We start from the raw sequence: 18,391 nt of genomic DNA on the forward strand, positions 1-18,391 counted from the left end.
GTCCCTGGAGGAAGCAAGTGCAGAGCTGGGGCTTTCAGGTCAGGAGCAGAGGTTTATGGAGTGAGATCAAGAAGGGGAGGAAAACAGCTAAAAACCAGCTTTTTTATAGAAAATACACAAAAGTATTGAAGATGTACATTTATTGAAGATTTTCACGTCAGATACTTGTTACAGAAAGTCCCAACAGACTAGTTTACTTCCCAAGAAGAACCTTCCTTCAGGAAAGGCCAATCGGGATTGGCCGAGGGCCCAGAGAAAGAGAGCGCCCCCCGCCCCAACCCCGGCCCAACTGGCTCCTGAGCAGAGGGAGGGGCAGCCCCCGGCCTCAGCTTCCGCGTCTGTAGGGTGGGCTCCCAGCCCCCACCCCAGGCATGGGTACTCTGGCAGGTGTGTGCTGGGTACCGACGGGTGGGTGGGCCCAAGCAGGGTTGGAGGGGTAGTGAGAGTCCGGGCACCCCGCCGCCCCCAGAGCCTCGTGCGCTGGTGCGACTCCTCCCCCTGCAAGAACGATGGCAAGTGCTGGCAGACCAGCGCCCTGTACCGGTGCGAGTGCCACAGCGGCTGGACTGGCCTCTACTGCGACGTGCCCAACGTGTCCTGTGAGGTGGCCGCCCAGCGGCAAGGTAACCAGCTGCGGGTGACCTGGTGCCCCCTGGGGGTCCCCCACCTGCCGACCCCGGCTCACGCCCCTGCTCTTCACCTCCCCGCCAGACATCAACGTCACCCACCTGTGCCGAAACGGGGGGCTCTGCGTAGATGCGGGCAACACCCACCATTGCCGCTGCCAGGCAGGCTACACGGGCAGCTACTGCGAGGACCAGGTGGACGAGTGCTCACCCAGCCCCTGCCAGAACGGGGCCACCTGCACCGACTACCCTGGTGGCTACTCCTGTGAGGTAGGCACCCGTCCTGCGGGGGCAGGGGATGTGCTGGGAGGGCCACTGTGCGCCAGGCCCTAGGCTGCGAGCAAGCACGGCAGGGAAGACTAAACCAGACAGATATGGTCATGGGAAGGGAGGGCTGTGACAATCAGGGAGGACTGCCTGGTAGAGGCATCCACGGAAGAGGAAGACCACTTGGAAATATGGCGTAGAGTCGCCCTCTGTGTCCTCTTCCCCAGAGCTTTCCCTCTGGGCTCAGCCGACACCTGCTGAGAGGTGGCACCTGTTCCACGAGACAAGCTTTGGCCCAGGCTATGACCCTCCTCAGCGTCCACTGGGTGGGGGTCTTCCTCTGGGTTGGCCACGTGTGAGGGACTCAAGCCTTCATTGGTTAAGAGGGTAGTCCGTGTGGCCCTGTCAGCCCTCGCAGGGTGCAGAGGGCCACAGCTCAGTCCCCCACTGAGCTGTGGGCCTCCACCCCTTGTCTGTGTCTCCGCAGTGTGTGGCCGGGTACCATGGCGTGAACTGCTCCGAGGAGATCAACGAGTGTCTGTCCCAGCCGTGCCGGAACGGGGGCACCTGCATCGACCTCACTAACACCTACAAGTGCTCCTGTCCCCGGGGCACACAGGGTAAGGACTCGCCACACCCCAGGGCTGGGGTCCAGGGCCAAATGGGCGCATCGGGCGCCGGCCGCAAGCATGCCAGACCCAGACCCGGCTTCCGTTCTGCCTTGTGGGGCTGAGCAGAGAAAGATCCAAGGGATGGAGCCTACCAGGCCACTGGCACAGGGCAGCCTGTGGGGTGGGGAGGCCCTGTGGGTGCGTCCTTTCTCCTGAGCCTCTGTGTGGTCCCATCCTGACTGCTGGAGGGAGCGCCTTTGGGACGGAGCTAGGCCAGCATGAGGCCAGCGCAGGTCCCTGACAGCGCCCGGGCTTCTACAGGCATGCACTGTGAGGTCAACGTGGATGACTGCAGCCCCCCCATCGACCCCATCTCCCGGGGCCCCAAGTGCTTTAACAATGGCACCTGTGTGGACCAGGTGGGCGGCTACAGCTGCACCTGCCCACCCGGCTTCGTGGGCGAGCGCTGTGAGGGGGACGTGAATGAGTGCCTGTCCAACCCCTGCGACGCCCGTGGCACCCAGAACTGCGTGCAGCGCGTCAACGACTTCTACTGCGAGTGCCGCGCCGGCCACACTGGTGGGTGCCGTGGGTGGGCGGGGCAAAGGCTGGACTGTCCGCGGCCAGTGCCTCATGCCCACTCTCCTCTTCAGGACGCCGCTGTGAGTCGGTCATCAACGGCTGCAAGGGCAGGCCCTGCCAGAACGGGGGCACCTGCGCGGTGGCCTCCAACACTGCCCGCGGGTTCATCTGCAAGTGCCCGGCGGTAGGTGCCACGTGGGGCTGCTTGGTGTTTGGTGGCAGGAGAGTGCCCCCTTGCTGCCATTGATCAGGGAGCGCCAGAGGACAAGGGCCGGCTGGAGCTGGGCTGCGTCCTCCTGGCTCCCAGACCCAGGCTTTCTGCTGCGAGTTCATTTTCAGAGGCATCTGGGGTTCACAGCGCTGTGGTGCGGGCACTGGCCACGCCCCTTTCTCCCCGGTCCCGCCTATAGGGGTGACGAGGGGTCGGCCCACACTGGTTCCGCTGCTGCTGGTCAGGGTTCCAAGGAACCCAGCGGACATGCACCCTCCAGGGCTCAGTGCCCGCAGCTCCCGGAGCGCCCCTGACAACCCCTGGGCTTCTGGTACATGGTGGGGTGGGGGGTGCTGTGCCGTCCAGCGCACAGCGCACGGGCTGCGGGCCCCCTGATGCGCGGCCGCTGCCTGTCCCCACAGGGCTTCGAGGGCGCCACGTGCGAGAACGACGCGCGCGCCTGTGGGAGCCGGCGCTGCCTCAACGGCGGCACGTGCATCTCGGGCCCACGCAGCCCTACCTGCCTGTGCCTGGGCGCCTTCACCGGCCCCGAGTGCCAGTTCCCAGCCGGCAGCCCCTGCGTGGGCGGGAACCCTTGCTACAACCAGGGCAGCTGCGAGCCCACGGCCGAGAGCCCCTTCTACCGCTGCCTGTGCCCTGCCAAGTTCAACGGGCTCCTGTGCCACATCCTGGACTACAGCTTCGGGGGCGGCCTGGGCCTGGACATCCCGCCACCGCAGGTCGAGGAGGCGTGTGCGCTGCCCGAGTGCCGCGAGGAGGCGGGCAACAGGGTGTGCAGCCTGAGCTGCAACAACCACGCGTGCGGCTGGGACGGCGGCGACTGCTCGCTCAACTTCAACGACCCCTGGCAGAACTGCTCGCAGTCGCTGCAGTGCTGGAAGTACTTCAGCAACGGCCGCTGCGACAGCCAGTGCAGCTCCGCCGGCTGCCTGTTCGACGGCTTCGACTGCCAGCGCGCGGAGGGCCAGTGCAAGTGAGGCGGGGGGCGGGCTGGGGCGGCGCTCGGGGAGGGCGAGGGGGGGGGTGGGGCACAGGTAGCTCGGCGGGTGCAGGTGGGGGTCCCGCGAAGGGGGTGGGCTGGGGGGGCTGCCGGCTGGGCGGGGCCCGGTGACAGCCCGCGCACCCCCGCGTCCCTCCGTCCGCAGCCCCCTGTACGACCAGTACTGCAAGGACCACTTCGGCGACGGGCACTGCGACCAGGGCTGCAACAGCGCCGAGTGCGAGTGGGACGGGCTGGACTGCGCGGAGCACGTGCCCGAGCGGCTGGCGGCCGGCGCGCTGGTGCTGGTGGTGCTGACGCCGCCCGCACAGCTGCGCAACCGCTCCCTGCACTTCCTGCGGGAGCTCAGCCGCCTGCTGCACACCAACGTGGTGTTCAAGCGCGACGCCCACGGCCAGCCCATGATCTTCCCGTACTACGGCCGCGAGGAGGAGCTGCGCAAGCACCCCATCAAGCGTGCGGCCGACGGCTGGGCCGTGCCTGGCGCCCTGCTGGACCGGGTGGAGGCCGCCCTCCTGCCGGGCGGCGGGGCCGGCCGCCGGCGCAGGGAGCTGGACCCCATGGACATCCGCGGGTGAGTAGCTCCAGCGGCTCCCCTGGGCCCTCCGAACTTGATGGCGGGACACACAGAGGGTCCAACAAGACCGGGGGCTTCCAGGGCACTTCCCGACACCTCCCAGCAGGGGTGCAACACCTGGGGTCAGCTCCAAGATAAGGACTGGACTCCCTGAATCTCTGTTCTCCTGAGATGGGAGAAGGACACTTACGGCCCCTGGTGGAAAGGCAGAGGGCGGCAGGTCTGGCTGGGAGAGCACTTTGAGGGGTGTCAGGTGCCACAGCCCTGCTGCGTGCGGTGCTGGGCTTGGTGGGCTGCAGAGAGCATGGTCTGCCTCCGGGGTGGTTCTGTGCTGCCGGGGCTCCCTGTGGCCCTGGGGCCACCTCACCCATCCTGGGAGTGTCCCCCTCCACCACTGCGACGACGTTGTGGGCCTGAGGGGTAAATGGGGCGACTGCAGCGGCAGACTGGAGGTCTGAGCCCCCTGATCTGGGTGTTCCCCCAGATCCATCGTCTACCTGGAGATTGACAACCGGCAGTGTGTCCAGTCGTCCTCCCAGTGCTTCCAGAGCGCCACGGACGTGGCCGCCTTTCTGGGTGCCCTGGCCTCACTAGGGAGCCTCAACATCCCTTACAAGATCGAGGCTGTGCAGAGTGAGTGGTCCGCCCCAGCCCTGCTCCCGGGGGACGGTTTGCTGGCTTCTAAGGAAAGTCTGCCTGGGAGGGGGCATGTCTCCCAGTCCCCCCACCAAATGTTCGCATTCTTTGTGCCATTTTCCGCCCATGGGTGCATGTCATGCCATCCAGAGCTCAGGAAGCACTTTTGTGGGATTTTCTGCCTGGTGCACCCTCCCTACCCGTAGTGACAGCTGTCGGTGCGGCTGGCCCAGGGGACGGACACATCTGCCAGAAAGTGGGAGCCTTTTTCTCCCCCCCGCTCACTCCCCTGATAATTTTCTTTGTTGGGTATTATTTCAAAATCATTACAGCTTTTTAAAAAAGAGAGAGAGGGGGAAGAATTGATCGGTGTCATGTGAAGTGTTGAAGTTTGTATCTCGAAAATCCCCCTAAATCCTTTGTCTTAACAGCTCAATGCGAGTGCGGTGATTTGAAGTTGGCTAATCCTTCTCCCTTAAAGGAGAAAAAAGTAAAAGCCGTCTCCAGATCGTTGGCTGGCGCGGGAGAGAATTTAGCGATAGTTTGCAATTCTGATTAATCGCGTAGAAAATGACCTTATTTTGGGGGGTGGGATGGAGGAGAGCGGGTGAGAAGGCGCCCAGCCGCGGAGCCAGTCCTCTGCCCCCCGGCTGCCGGCCTGCCGCGGAGCCGCGGCCTGATGTCTGGGCGCCCGCAGGTGAGACCGTGGAGCCGCCCCCACCCCCGCAGCTGCACTTCATGTACGTGGCCGTGGCCGCCTTCGTGCTGCTCTTCTTTGTGGGCTGCGGGGTGCTGCTGTCCCGTAAGCGCCGGCGGCAGCATGGCCAGCTCTGGTTCCCCGAGGGCTTCAAGGTGTCGGAGACCAGCAGGAAGAAGCGGCGGGAGCCCCTCGGCGAGGACTCCGTGGGCCTCAAGTTAGTGGACGCACCGCGGCTTTGGGGGCTTGGGGGAGGCGGAGTGCACCCCTGCCGACCCGCAGGCCACGCCTCGTGCGGTCCGTGGCCTCAGGAGAGCCCCGCTCAGCCCCGCCTCCCACCCCTGCCCCTAGGCCCCTGAAGAACATGTCAGACGGCGCTCTCACAGACGACAACCAGAATGAGTGGGATGACGAGGACCTGGAGGCCAAGAAGTTCCGGGTGAGTCTGGCGGGCTCCGGGGCCTCCCCAGGCGGCCCCACCCCTGACCCAGCCTGCACGTGACGCAGCCCTCTGTTCACCCCTTCCTCAGTTCGAGGAGCCGGTGGTTCTTCCCGACCGGGATGACCAGACAGACCACCGGCAGTGGACGCAGCAGCACCTGGACGCCGCCGACCTGCGCGTGTCGGCCATGGCCCCCACGCCGCCCCAGGGTGAAGCCGACGCTGACTGCATGGACGTCAACGTCCGAGGGCCAGGTAGGTGCACAGCCGGCCACCTGCACCGCCCCCCAGAGGCTCTCAGGATAGGGTCGCCCTCGCCCAGCAGCCTGCCAAGGTGGGCATTCTGGAAGCTGAGCACCGGGGGCGTGGGGGGTGGGGAGGAAGCTGTGTCCCTCCTTGGAGCAGGGTGGGACCTCCCGGGAGGCTCCATCGTAGCCAGCTCCCGCCTGGGGGAGGCTCTCTGCCCACCCAATCAACTGCTTGTCCTGAAACATCCGTCCGGGGAGCTGATTTCTCAGCCATGCATTTCTTGCGTGGTCTCTTCTCAGCTGGGTTATCGGGGAGGGTCTCGTGCAGGTCAGGAAGCAGAGTCACAGGGTCACCTTTGCCCACCGGCCATTTGGCGGCTGGACTTGGCTCTGACCCTTGGGAAGCTCAAGTTGATTTTGGGGGCCCCGGGTGCCACGGGCTGGGCCGCACGTCCGCACACTGCCCACCAACTCGGGACCATCGGCACGCCCGCCAGTGCCGCCGCTGGGTGCCCGCCTTCCTGACGGAGCCCTTGCCCCGCTTTCACACAGACGGCTTCACGCCCCTCATGATCGCCTCCTGCAGCGGCGGGGGCCTGGAGACGGGCAACAGCGAGGAGGAGGAGGACGCGCCCGCCGTCATCTCCGACTTCATCTACCAGGGCGCTAGCCTGCACAATCAGACGGACCGCACCGGCGAGACCGCCCTGCACCTGGCCGCCCGCTACTCGCGCTCCGATGCGGCCAAGCGCCTGCTGGAGGCCAGCGCAGATGCCAACATCCAAGACAACATGGGGCGGACCCCGCTGCACGCGGCCGTGTCTGCCGACGCACAGGGAGTCTTCCAGGTGGGCAGCTGCCGCCACATGTGCCCTTTCACCAGCCCCTGGCCCAGCTACCTGCCTCCTGGTCCGGGCTGGCGACTAGGCCACGGGGCACCAGAGCCCCAACACTGAGTGGGGCCCATAGTATCCCGGCAGCCCCGCAGCTCCGAGTCAGGCACGCGCAGGGACGGCGGGCTGGAAGGGGGCCTGCAGGAGGTTGACGTGACCTGGGGGTAGAGGGTGGGGGCTTAGCTGGAGGCGTGGCTCCTAGTGGTGAGAAGGGCTTCATGGCTGCCACCTGCAGTGGCGGCCCTAGGGCTTTACCTCGCGGGGAGCCCAGGGATGGGGTGTCCCTGCACAGACTCCCTTTGCAAAGCCACCAGCGGATTCCCTGCTACGAGTCCCCAGGCTCCTGCCGTCCTTGCCCCGAACAGACAAGGTTGGGCACAAGTGGGGGGGTGGTTGTCACGAAGCTGTTACCGTAGTGGTTTGTGGCGCGTTATCCTCCTGTAGAAGTAAAGGAGTGAGGCTGTTGAGGGAGCACCGGGCAGACGAGCCCCTGGAGGCAGGCTCTGGCTGTGTCCACTCTGACGGCCTCTCAGGCGTGCGGACGTGTAAATCCCGTGGGCGCTCCATGGGAGTGAGGCCAGCCCTGGTGCTGCCCGGCACCCGGCCCCTTGCCCCACCAGGGAACAGTGACCTTCCTTCCCGCCTGGGACCCAGGGCACAGCAGCACCCGAGGGACTGCTGGTGCTTCTGTGTCCTGCATGGACGCGGCATAGCTCAGCAGTTCTCAGTCCGTGGTCCAGGCATGGCTCTGCCCACTGTGGCTGGGCAGGGATTTAATCCTTCCGTGTCCTGGGGTGGGTGGGGAGGGTGGCAGCCAGGCGCAGGGTGAGGATGAGACGTCCTCACTTGGGCATCGAGGGGACAGGTCCGTGTGGTCAACATGGCCAGCACCCCGGCTCCTGTACCCCCAGCCGTGGCCGGCACAGTTCCACTCTTCCTGTGCTCCTGCTGTCGTCTACACTGGCTGGGCCCATGCGGACCCCAAGAGGGGCTCTGTGGCGTTGCGGGCTGGTTCCCAGGCATCGGTTCCAGGCCAGCAGCCTCAGACCCCGGTGTGCCAAGCCTGAGCCCTGCCCTGTCGTCTAGATCCTCATCCGGAACCGAGCCACAGACCTGGACGCCCGCATGCACGACGGCACGACGCCGCTGATCCTAGCCGCCCGGCTGGCTGTGGAGGGCATGCTGGAGGACCTGATCAACTCGCACGCGGATGTCAACGCCGTGGACGACCTGGGTAAGGCAGGCTGCAGCCCGGCCCACGGTGGGGTGGGGGTGGGGCACCGCCGCCAGGGCTGCCCCAGCCTAGCCTCTGCTTCCCCATGCAGGCAAGTCTGCCCTGCACTGGGCTGCCGCCGTGAATAACGTGGAGGCAGCCGTCGTACTATTGAAGAACGGGGCCAACAAAGACATGCAGAGCAACAAGGTAGGCTCGGCCGGGGCGGGGCTGGCGGGTCCCTCCACCCCATGCCACACCTTTCTTAGCACAGCAGCACCGCACCCCCCCACACCGGCGTGAACCCCTGGGCTCTGACTTCCAAAGCTGGAAGGGCCCCCGATGAGCCCTGAGCTCAGGGCCTGTGCACAGCTCGCTCTTGGGTCCGTATCCTCATGCTTCCTGACGCCTTCCAAGCACTCGCGTGCTCAGCACGTGGCTTGGCCATGGCTGTCCTGCGTCACCAAGATCGGCACCACACCTTCTGTCCTCGGCGGTCCCCAGGGTGCGGAGGGTTGAAGCAGGTGGTGCAGAGAGAGCCCGAGCACTGCTGGATGTGGGGTTTGGGGCTTGGCACGGTGTGAGGCCCCCGGTGTGGAGCCGAGTGGCCCCCTTCCTCCTGGTAGTACCACGGCTCCTGGGGCTCGCCATTGCTCAGTATGTGCCCAAGGCTCAGGAAAGCCCATAGTCTGAGCTCTGGGGGCTCACAGGGTGCAGGCAGACACCCCAGCTCCCCAGCAGCTAAGCCCTGCCTGCATCTCCCTGACCCCCCCCCCCCCCCAGGTCTCTCTCCTTCCTTCCTGGGGGACACAGCAGCCATTGGCCCTTGGCATTCCTGAGTCCCCTGCGGGTGACATGTGACCCATACCCTCCCACTGGGGAGGCTGAGCCTCAGAAAGGCAGGGACTGCCAGAGGGCATCAGGCTGTGGCCAAAGCCCTGTGTGAGCCAGGGAGGCACCATCCGGCCGTGCAGCAGCCTCCCGGGGACGGGTGGCAGACAGGGAAACTGAGGCTCCAGGAAGGAACTAAGGTTCCCTTGGGGACCGTCTGGGATGGGGCACCCCCACCCTGGTGCCCAAGGACACACAGTGGGGTCCCTGAGCCCCTGAAGTTTGTGTGCTGTCGTGGCCGTGCTATGCTGGTGGCCAGGGGGAGGTCCTGGTTACAGGCTCTCACAGGGTCTGCGTCCTCCATGCTGCTGAAGTCCCAGTGACCCAGGATGCAGGGTCCCGCTGACCGCCTCGGAGCGGCTCAGAGATGGACTTTAAGGCCATTTGTTAGACCTGACCTGGGCAGCTGACCGTGGGGTTATGGGACAGGCTCCTCGCGGGCGTTTCTCTGCCTTGATCCCTCCGGTGATGGGGCGTGGGTGCGGGTGACCCCTTCACCTACCTGCCTGTCTATTCCAGGAGGAGACACCCCTGTTCCTGGCTGCTCGGGAGGGCAGCTACGAGACCGCCAAGGTGTTGCTGGACCACTTCGCCAACCGGGACATCACAGACCACATGGACCGTCTGCCTCGCGACATTGCACAAGAGCGTATGCACCACGACATCGTGCGGCTGCTGGATGAGTACAGCCTGGTGCGCAGCCCCCCGCTGCACGGCACCGCCCTAGGCGGCGCGCCCACCCTGTCCCCGCCACTCTGCTCCCCCAACGGCTACCTGGGCAACCTCAAACCGGCCGTGCCAGGCAAGAAGGCCCGCAAGCCCAGCACAAAGGGCCTGGCCTGTGGCGGCAAGGAGGCCAAGGACCTCAAGGCGCGGAGGAAGAAATCCCAGGACGGCAAGGGCTGCCTGCTGGACAGCTCGAGCGTGCTGTCGCCCGTGGACTCCCTTGAGTCGCCCCACGGCTACCTGTCGGACGTGGCCTCGCCGCCCCTCCTGTCCTCTCCGTTCCAGCAGTCCCCGTCCGTGCCCCTCAGCCACTTGCCCGGCATGCCCGACGCCCACCTGGGTGTTGGCCACCTGAGTGTGGCTGCCAAGCCCGAGATGGCAGCCCTGGGCGCAGGCGGCCGGCTGGCCTTCGAGGGGGGCCCGCCCCGGCTCTCCCACCTGCCCGTGGCCTCCAGCACCAGCACAGTCCTGGGCGCCGGCGCGGGCGGCGCAGCCGTGAATTTCAGCGTAGGGGGGTCTGCAGGCTTGAACAGCCAGTGCGAGTGGCTGTCCCGGCTGCAGAACGGCCTGGTGCCCGGCCAGTACAACCCGCTACGCGGGAGCGTGGCGCCTGGCCCCCTGGGCACGCAGGCCCCGACCCTGCAGCACGGGATGCTGGGCCCGCTGCACGCCGGCCTCTCCACCACGGCCGCCCTGTCCCAGATGATGAGCTACCAGGCCCTGCCCAGCACGCGCCTGGCCGGCCAGCCTCACCTGGAGCCGCACCTGGTGCAGGCGCAGCCGCCGCCCCCGAACTTACAGATGCAGCAGCCGGGCCTGCCGCCGCCGGGCGTCCCGCCCCCGCAGCCCCTGCCACCGCAGCCCCCGCAGCCACACCTGGGCGTGAGCTCGGCCGCCGGCGGCCACCTGGGCCGGGGCTTCCTGGGCGGTGAGCCGAGCCAGGCGGACGTGCCGCCACCGCTGGGCCCAGGCGGCCTGGCGGTGCACACCGTCTTGCCGCAGGACAGCCAGGCGCTGCCCACCGCGCTGGCCCCGCCCATGACCACCGCCCAGTTCCTGACCCCGCCCTCGCAGCACAGCTACTCGTCCTCGCCCGCGGACAACACCCCCAGCCACCAGCTGCAGGTGCCCGAGCACCCCTTCCTCACCCCGTCCCCCGAGTCCCCAGACCAGTGGTCCAGCTCGTCCCCGCACTCGCACGTGTCCGACTGGTCGGAGGGCATCTCCAGCCCGCCCACCAGCACGCAGGCCCACATCGCTCACGTGCCCGAGGCGCTCAAGTAGACCGCGCGGGGCGCCTGCGGGCTCTGCACCCGCACCCAACGGACGGAAGGGACCTTTGCTTAGGAAACAAGTTTTTATACAAAATAAAAGGACAAGGACTTTAATTTTTTTTTAGTATTTATTTATGTACTTTTATTTTACAAGGAAACACTGCCTTTTTATTTATACGTAATGTTTTCTATGGCTCCAGGTAACAACTTTTATCTGTTCCAAGAAAATAAACTAGTTCTCAGCCGTGGTTTTCCTACTTGTGATAAATATGGTTACGTATTTGTAAAATACAAACAAAGATTCATGATTTATAGATGCCATTTATTTATTGATTTTTTTTTTTTTCCTTCAAAATCCAAAAAGAAACAATGTTGGAGAAGGGAGGTTAGACCCAGCATGGTCCAGGCTGCTGCGAGGGTGCCTGGACCCGCTGCCACGACCCCAGATGCCCCCCCCCCCCGCATCCCCTGCTTTGTGGGAGATGCGTCCAGACACAGTAAGAACCCTCGTCACACCTTGGCACGTGGATTAATTTGCATCTAAAATAGGGATGTAAAATGTCAAATGATGGGGTTTATACATTTTGGTGGCTTTTTTTAAGTGATTTTTTTGAAAACATGCTTTTAAAGATGTGTTCTTGGGGTGTCCCGGAGCACACTTCCTGGTACTGATCATGAATCTTTGTTTGGGGTTCAGTATTATTGCCTAGTTATGGATTGGTCTTGTGAGTTCCTGTTCCTTCCAGAAGCTCCTCTGCCCCCACGCCTGGATGTTCAGGCATGTGTAAGAGTGAGGAGTCCGGTGGCCGTGGGGCGCTCACCTGGGCCGCCACGTGGAGGAATCCTACCCTTTTCTGGGGAAAGACACTGCCTGGTTGACCGCGATGGGCCGGCGGCACTGGGTGGGCCTGGGCTCAGCTGGAGGCCCTGTTCCCTTGAGAGACTTCCTAGAGCGACCTCTGCCAGGCTTCGGAAAAAACGGTTGCGTCTGGCCTCGGTTCACAGAGGTGGCTCATGCCAGGGCCCAGCGTGGCTCGAGGGTACGAGCAGCTGAGACGGTGCCTCTTGGGGCACGGGAGCCAGCTCGAGGACCACCCTTCCCGGTAATGGGGGGGGTGGCGGCGTGTGCCCGGGAAGGGAGCAGATTCTTACAAAATCAAGTATAAGCCTGTGGCAAAGTAAATGTCTGTAAATACATTGTCAAAGGTGGATTTTGTTTAAAAAATCTGAATGAACGAGTCTGTCGGGGTCATGCTGATGAGGGATGTCAGAACATGGCTCTGCTCGAGACCCAGGCCTGGCAACCTGACCTGCAGCCACCTGGACTGTAGCTCCGAAGAGCAAACCCAAGGAAGGCTCACATTGCCTCCTCCAGGCAGCCTCCCTGGCCTTGCCGGGGGCAGTGTTGTGCCATCCCTAGTGGGCATGACCAGACACGCCCTAAGATGTCGATTCTTGTTGTGTTTTGTAAAAATAGAGTGTAGTTTACAGGGAAAAAAAAAAAAAAAAACTTTTTAAAAGTTATCTACGTGCAAAACTGTAGGTGATGAAAATGCTGTATTTTTTTTTCATCTTTTTTTGTTAACTGATATGTAATAAAAGTAATGCTGATGGTCATCCCAATTTTGCTAAACCTGGTGGTGGCATCGGCTCCCTTTCTTGGAGGAAGGGAGGGCAGGCCGTTCTATTCCTAGGGAACCAGCAGTTCTGCTCCTTCTGATGGGGAGGATTGGAGACCAGCCAGCCCTAGTCTTTTAGAGGTTCCACAGTGTCTCTGCGTCTGTGTGGGCCAGGCCCCCCTGCAGGGGTCTCCTGGGTCTGGGAACGTGGCTGTCACCAGAGCAGGCTTGATTTAGGCTTCCCCCATCTGTTTCAGTCAGAGGGACAGGGCACCACTTACCCAACCTAGGGATGGCAGCCAGGAGCCCACTGTGGGCAGGAGGTATACGGGGAGGGGCCCAGAGGCCACAGTGGGAATTCCAGACCCCAGCAGGAGGGCAAAGGGGGCCACAGAAGCGTCTGAGCAGGGGCACCACGGGGGTGATGGGGGGAGTGGGGAAGGTTCTGTGAAGCCGAGGGAGTACCACCAAGGAGGCCTACCCCTGCCAGGCCCCCACAGGGGCCTCCCCTTCTCCCTCCTGCCTCCACCCGGCCCCACCCCAGCTGGTAGATTCAAACCAGATTAACAGAGGGGAAGTCTGGCATCCCCTTCTGTGGCAAAGTGCCTCCCAGCCTCCGCAAGCCCAGGTGCGACTCAAGATCTGAGTTTGGAGGCTTCGTTCCCACCTGGCACAGTGTCAGGCCCCAGGCTGTGTAGACTGGACAAGAGCTTCCAGGAAATGGAATATGGTGAGCGGCCTAGCGGTTGTGTATGGAGAAAGTAGACCCAGTCTCAGATCTGCCCCGAGATCTCCCAGCGCCCCGTGACCAGCTCCTAGGTGTACGCGCAGAAAAAGCACCAATGGGCCAAACAAGTCCACACACGCCCCTGTTCATGGCAGCATGAGTCAGAGCAGCCAAGAGGTGGGAACGGCCCAAAGCCCGTTGGCTGGTGCATGGGTCAACGAGGTGTGGTAGGCCATGCCGTGATGGCTCATTTTATGTGTCAGCTCGGTTGGGCCATTTGGCCAAACATGAGAGTGTTTCTGGATGAGATGAACATTCGAATCCACGGCCCTCAGCATGGGTGGGCCTCGCCCCATCAGTGAATGGCCCGCATAGCCCGGAAGGGCTGAGTAAGAAGGAAGTCCTTCTGCCTCACGCTTGTCTGGGGACACAGCTCCTTTCCTCCCTCTGATGTTGGACTGAAGCATCAGCTTTTCTTGGGACTCAAGCCTGCTGACTTCCCAACAAAAACTTAACTGTCAGCTCTGCCAGTTCTGAGGCCTTAGGACTCAGGCTGGAAACTCCAGCACCCATGGTCCCGGGACGCCAGCTTGCTGACCGCAGACCTGGGGACTCCTCAGCCTCCGTAATCTTACGAGCCAGCTCCTGATCAGAAATCTCTTGATACCTACGTGCAGCCCTGTTGGTCCCGTTGGTCCGGAGAACCCACGCTGAGCACACGGTGAATACTGTTCGGCCCTAGAGAGGAGGGAAGGCCTGACTCACAGCACAGAGCAGCCAGACCCCGACACAGGAGGCTGAGCCGGACACATCACTGCCCCGAACAGGGGGGCCCAGAGAGACAGAAGGCGGACTGGAGGCCCCGGGGCCTGCCTGCAGGGTCTGGGGAGCGACTATGGGGCCACGAAACGTGGGCGTGCACGGGGCTGCCAGTCGCACAGCATTCCGAATGTACTAACTGTGACTGATTTGCTCACTCCAGCAGCAGCCACTCTGTTTCATCTCAGTCATTGCTTCAGAAGAAGAACTCCCAGCAGTGTTTGAAGTTTCCAAGAAGCTTGTTTGCGTCGTGGGATCCGCTGATGCAGTGGGATGGGCCTCGGGGGTCCTGATGCTCCCCAAATTCACCGGAGCCCCTGGCAGCTTGAAGGGGGCCCAGAAAAGAGGGCAGGCCTTGGAGCGTTACACTGGGTGTGCTGGAGACAGGGCCCTGCCTGTGTTTCCCAGGGGAGGCCAGCCCCTGGCCGCAGGCTCTGTCCTGCCCTGCCGGCCCAGCAGTCTCTTCCCCAGGGACTCATCCCCACCCACCTGGCTCAGAACCACTGGCTGAGCTTCTCACCTGTTTTTCTCCCTAGGGCCCAAACCTGCTCCCTGACTCGAGCCTCTCCACCAGCGGGCTCTCCCTCTACCCTTCGGTCCTCATTCTCCGATGTCCATGCTGAGCCAGCCTATTCTGCCAGTCCTCACCCTCAGAATGATTCCCGTCTAGACACCATGGTCCTCCCCGAGAGGACACGGGCCCTGACTTGGGGCATCTGTTACAGCTAAACTGTGTCCCCCCCAGAATTTCTACGTGAGACCCGAGGTCTCGGGATGTTGGGACGTGGCCCTATGGGGAGAGCGAATGAAGGTAGACTGAGGCCGTCCGGGTGCACCTCCTCCAGTCTGGCCGGTGTCCTCAGGAAGAGATGAGGACAGAGACACGCACAGGAGACCACCAGGTGGGGACGCGGGAGCACATGGCCATCTACGAGCACAGCAGGGAGACCTCAGGAGGAGCCGCCCTGCCTGCGCCCCATCTCAGATGTCCAGAGTTGAGCACATTCACTTCTGTTAACCCCAGCAGACAATCTGAGGGGCCAAAGGCACATGCCAAGGGCCAGGGCGCCGGGAGCCCCTGCCCGCGGGCCCTCTCTCTCCTCGGGAGGCTCGCACTCTACGACACTCCAGCACGTGAGACCAGCACCAGAGCCGCCTGCCCGGCCCTGAGCCTTCCTTCCTTTGCGGGTTGGAACGGGGGACCTTCTTCGGAGCTGCGCCTTCCAGCAGAAGTATAATGCAGCCCACAAACGCAATTTTAAATATCTCAGTAGCCACATTAAAAAAAGTGAAAAGAAACCAAAAAACCTTATTCGTACAACTTAGATAATCCAATATATCCAAAATATTAGCAACTCAACGTGTAATTGACATAAAGAGTTAATGAGATCATGTGCATTCTTCTCTCTCTTTTACACTACGGCTTTAAGACCCAGTGTGTTTTGGGCTTTCAGCACACCTCCATGTGGACCGGCCCCGTGCTCAGCTGCCCCGTGTGGCTCATGCCCGCCACGCTGGACGGCACAAGTTCCAAGGGGCCTCCCGGCACCTGTCGGTGCCCAGAAAGCCCGAGACATGGCATCGGCGTGGTTCTTCCAGGGAGATCCCCAGATGTGGTTCTGCCCCCTTCTGGCCGGAGCAAGGAGGGGACGGCATCCGTGCCCAGAGATTTAACAGCCCTGCAGAGTTGCGGAGGGGCTGAGCTCCACTCCATGGCCACTGACAGCCTCCAGAGCATATCTGCCGGCCAAGACTGGGCTCGTTACTGGAGCCCATCTTCACGCTGGTGCCACTTGGGTCCCACTGCAGACGGGTGACAGGTCTTTCATGGGCTGGCCTGATCTAGAAACAACCCAGAGCCCCACAGGAGGAGACAGCACTGTCGGCACAGATGGGCCATGGAGGGCTTCCCGGGGCCATTCCTTGCGGGACCACCCCACAGTGGGGGTCCCTGGCACAGTGCCAAAGAGTTAGTCTGCCCAAGTGCCTCAAGCAGGAACCTAAGCGATGTGGTCTGGCTGGATGCCAGGGCACACGGAGACCAGAAAGAAGCCTTACGTCTCAAAGTGTTGCCTGGGGAAGCGGTGACAGGTTTGGGGAGCCCTTGGTCGGGCTTGTGTGTCCCGCGGATCTTGGAGAGGGCCCTCACGCCCAGCGGGTCCCGAGCGGTTGCAGCCTGAGGGGCCGCCCCAGGTGAGCCCAGGCTGCAAACACGGCTGTGCCTGCCTTGTGTGCCCGGCCCCACTCCCCGATTTGTGTCATTTTGGTTTCACCTTCCTCGTGGCCACCGTTGGACCAGAGGCAGGTGACTCAGCACCTCTGAGCCTTGGTGTTCTCAGAGGTAAAGTAGGAGCTGCTCGCAGCCTCCCTCCTGAGCACGTGGAGGGGACCCGTGAGGTTGCCGACAGAAAGCTCCCGGTGTGCGGTTAAGGATGCAGAAATGGCACAGCTGCCATTATGACAAGTTCTAACACCGTTGTGCTCCCCACACTTGCACGCCCGTGTGGTCCTGAAGCCTAGCGGCAGCCCCGATCACAAACCACAGTCGTCCTCCCCATCCCACATTTGCACTACAAAAACGTCGCTCTTGGTGTGACGGGGCAGGTGTGCAACGGGTCTGGAGGCTGGATTGCGAGGTTCTCCGTGCAGCCCTGGGGCTACTCCTGGACCAGAGAGCCCGTGACGTGTGCCCAGTGCTTACCACAAATCTAGGCTTCTCTGTGGTCATACTTACTGCCCATCCAGTTGTATGTTTTCGATGACATCGCAGCGTGTCTAAGGTCAAAGCGCCGCTGGCCTCAGAGCAAACACACCGCGTTAGACCTTCAGTCACCCTGTCTGGACGTTGCTCCTTCCTAAGCACTAGCCTCAGGAGAGTGCGGCCTGAAGTGAGTCACCTGCTCTCTCCCGTGTTTCCTTGTCTGTAGGACGGAGGAAAGGGAGGCCGCTGGCAGCACCTGGCGAGGGACAGGGTAACGCAGAACGCAGGGGCTCTATATGGGAGAGAAACACTTTCCAGCCCCCGGAGCCGTGAGGATGAAGTCAGTGCGCGCAGCCAGAGAAGCACAGGCTCTCTGCCGTGCCACCAAGCCCAGCTCTGGGAGGACTTACGGGGAACCTGCTGTGTTCAGCCCACCAACCCCTGCTCCCGGGGCCAGGGGAGTCCAGAGAGGAACAATCCCCTGGAGAGGGCCACGGTCGGGTGGTGATGTGAGGAGCCAGAATCTTTTGTCCTGTTGCACTGGGGCCAGATCCCACAGGAGCCCAAGGTGTCCCTGATGCCCACACCCTGAAGCCCGAGTTCCCCAGGCGCAGGCTTGCAGGGCCCATGGACTCGGAGGCGGCTCTCTGCCTCCACCTGCTGGCAGCGTCCGGCTAGTGCCCCCTCTGGAGAGCCGGTGGTACCACCGGGACTTGATCATTTCTGCTCCCGCTCACAAATCGCTCACGGTTCTCCCGTCACCGGCACCGTGTTATAACCCCGTTTCACAGATGGAGAAGCTGAGGCTTAAAGGGGCAGGTGACTTCCCCAAGTGCACCCATCTGAGCCAGGGCCGGTGATTCTCCAGGTCCATGTTCTCATAACATTTCGGGAAGACACATGGCTCGGCCACATCACTTGCAGACAAGAACACTAACGCTCAGGAGTTAGTGCTGAACCCAGCGTGGAACTTGGCAACGGGCAGATCTGGGCGTTCTTCCATGCTCCAGGTCAGCTCTTCTGTCTTCCCAATCCGCAATACCCCAGGCCTGAAAGTACTCCCCACGGACGCTCGGGGCTCTTGCCCTTCTGTCTTGTGTGCTCCTTTAGGTGACGTGTGTGCTGATGCTGTGCAGGGGGCCACAGCCGCAGCTGGCAGCGAGAGAGCTGGGTCCTGCCCTCGGAAGTCACCAGTCTGGCCCAGCAGCCTAACTGCTCCCCTGAGGCCCCAAGGCCACCTCGTGGGCTTCTGGCTCTCAATAGCACCTTGCCAGAACCAGGGAGAGGCCAGACTGATGATGTCACACCTGGTGGGGAGCCCCTGAGAGCCTCCTTGCTTTCAGAAATCAAGTACAGGACCCGAAGAGCCCCAGGCAAGGCACTCCCGCCTGAGGCCACCTCCCACTGTCTATGTTCCCGCCCCTTGCCACTACAAAGCTTCTGTTTGCTTCAGCCACAAATGCACCTTTTCCTCCATCCCTGGCTCTACCCGGTCACCAGCAGGTGGGACCCAGGCCTTGCCAGGTGCACCCACACTGAACACGTTGGCAGGTGCCCAGTGTTCATGCTCCCCAGGGCAGAGGCCTGTCCAGTCAGTCCCACAGCCACAGC

General features: G+C 62.7%; 1 protein-coding gene across 1 annotated transcript in view; it reads left to right on the top strand.

Moving 5' to 3' along the window:
• Positions 1–18,391, top strand: part of SEC16A (SEC16 homolog A, endoplasmic reticulum export factor) — an 84,772-nt gene that overhangs the window by 30,691 nt on the left and 35,690 nt on the right. The window contains exons 20-34 of the mRNA XM_047698786.1: positions 470–623; positions 712–896; positions 1,381–1,513; positions 1,826–2,083; positions 2,158–2,270; positions 2,720–3,291; positions 3,464–3,892; positions 4,380–4,528; positions 5,229–5,445; positions 5,580–5,667; positions 5,759–5,924; positions 6,470–6,765; positions 7,897–8,044; positions 8,136–8,233; positions 9,434–10,421. Of these exons, the coding sequence (XP_047554742.1) occupies positions 470–623; positions 712–896; positions 1,381–1,513; positions 1,826–2,083; positions 2,158–2,270; positions 2,720–3,291; positions 3,464–3,892; positions 4,380–4,528; positions 5,229–5,445; positions 5,580–5,667; positions 5,759–5,924; positions 6,470–6,765; positions 7,897–8,044; positions 8,136–8,233; positions 9,434–10,421 (3,994 nt within the window). The remainder of the gene's footprint in view (positions 1–469; positions 624–711; positions 897–1,380; positions 1,514–1,825; positions 2,084–2,157; positions 2,271–2,719; positions 3,292–3,463; positions 3,893–4,379; positions 4,529–5,228; positions 5,446–5,579; positions 5,668–5,758; positions 5,925–6,469; positions 6,766–7,896; positions 8,045–8,135; positions 8,234–9,433; positions 10,422–18,391) is intronic.

The sequence above is a fragment of the Lutra lutra genome, chromosome 13, assembly GCF_902655055.1.
Source record: "Lutra lutra chromosome 13, mLutLut1.2, whole genome shotgun sequence".
NCBI lineage: Eukaryota > Metazoa > Chordata > Mammalia > Carnivora > Mustelidae > Lutra > Lutra lutra.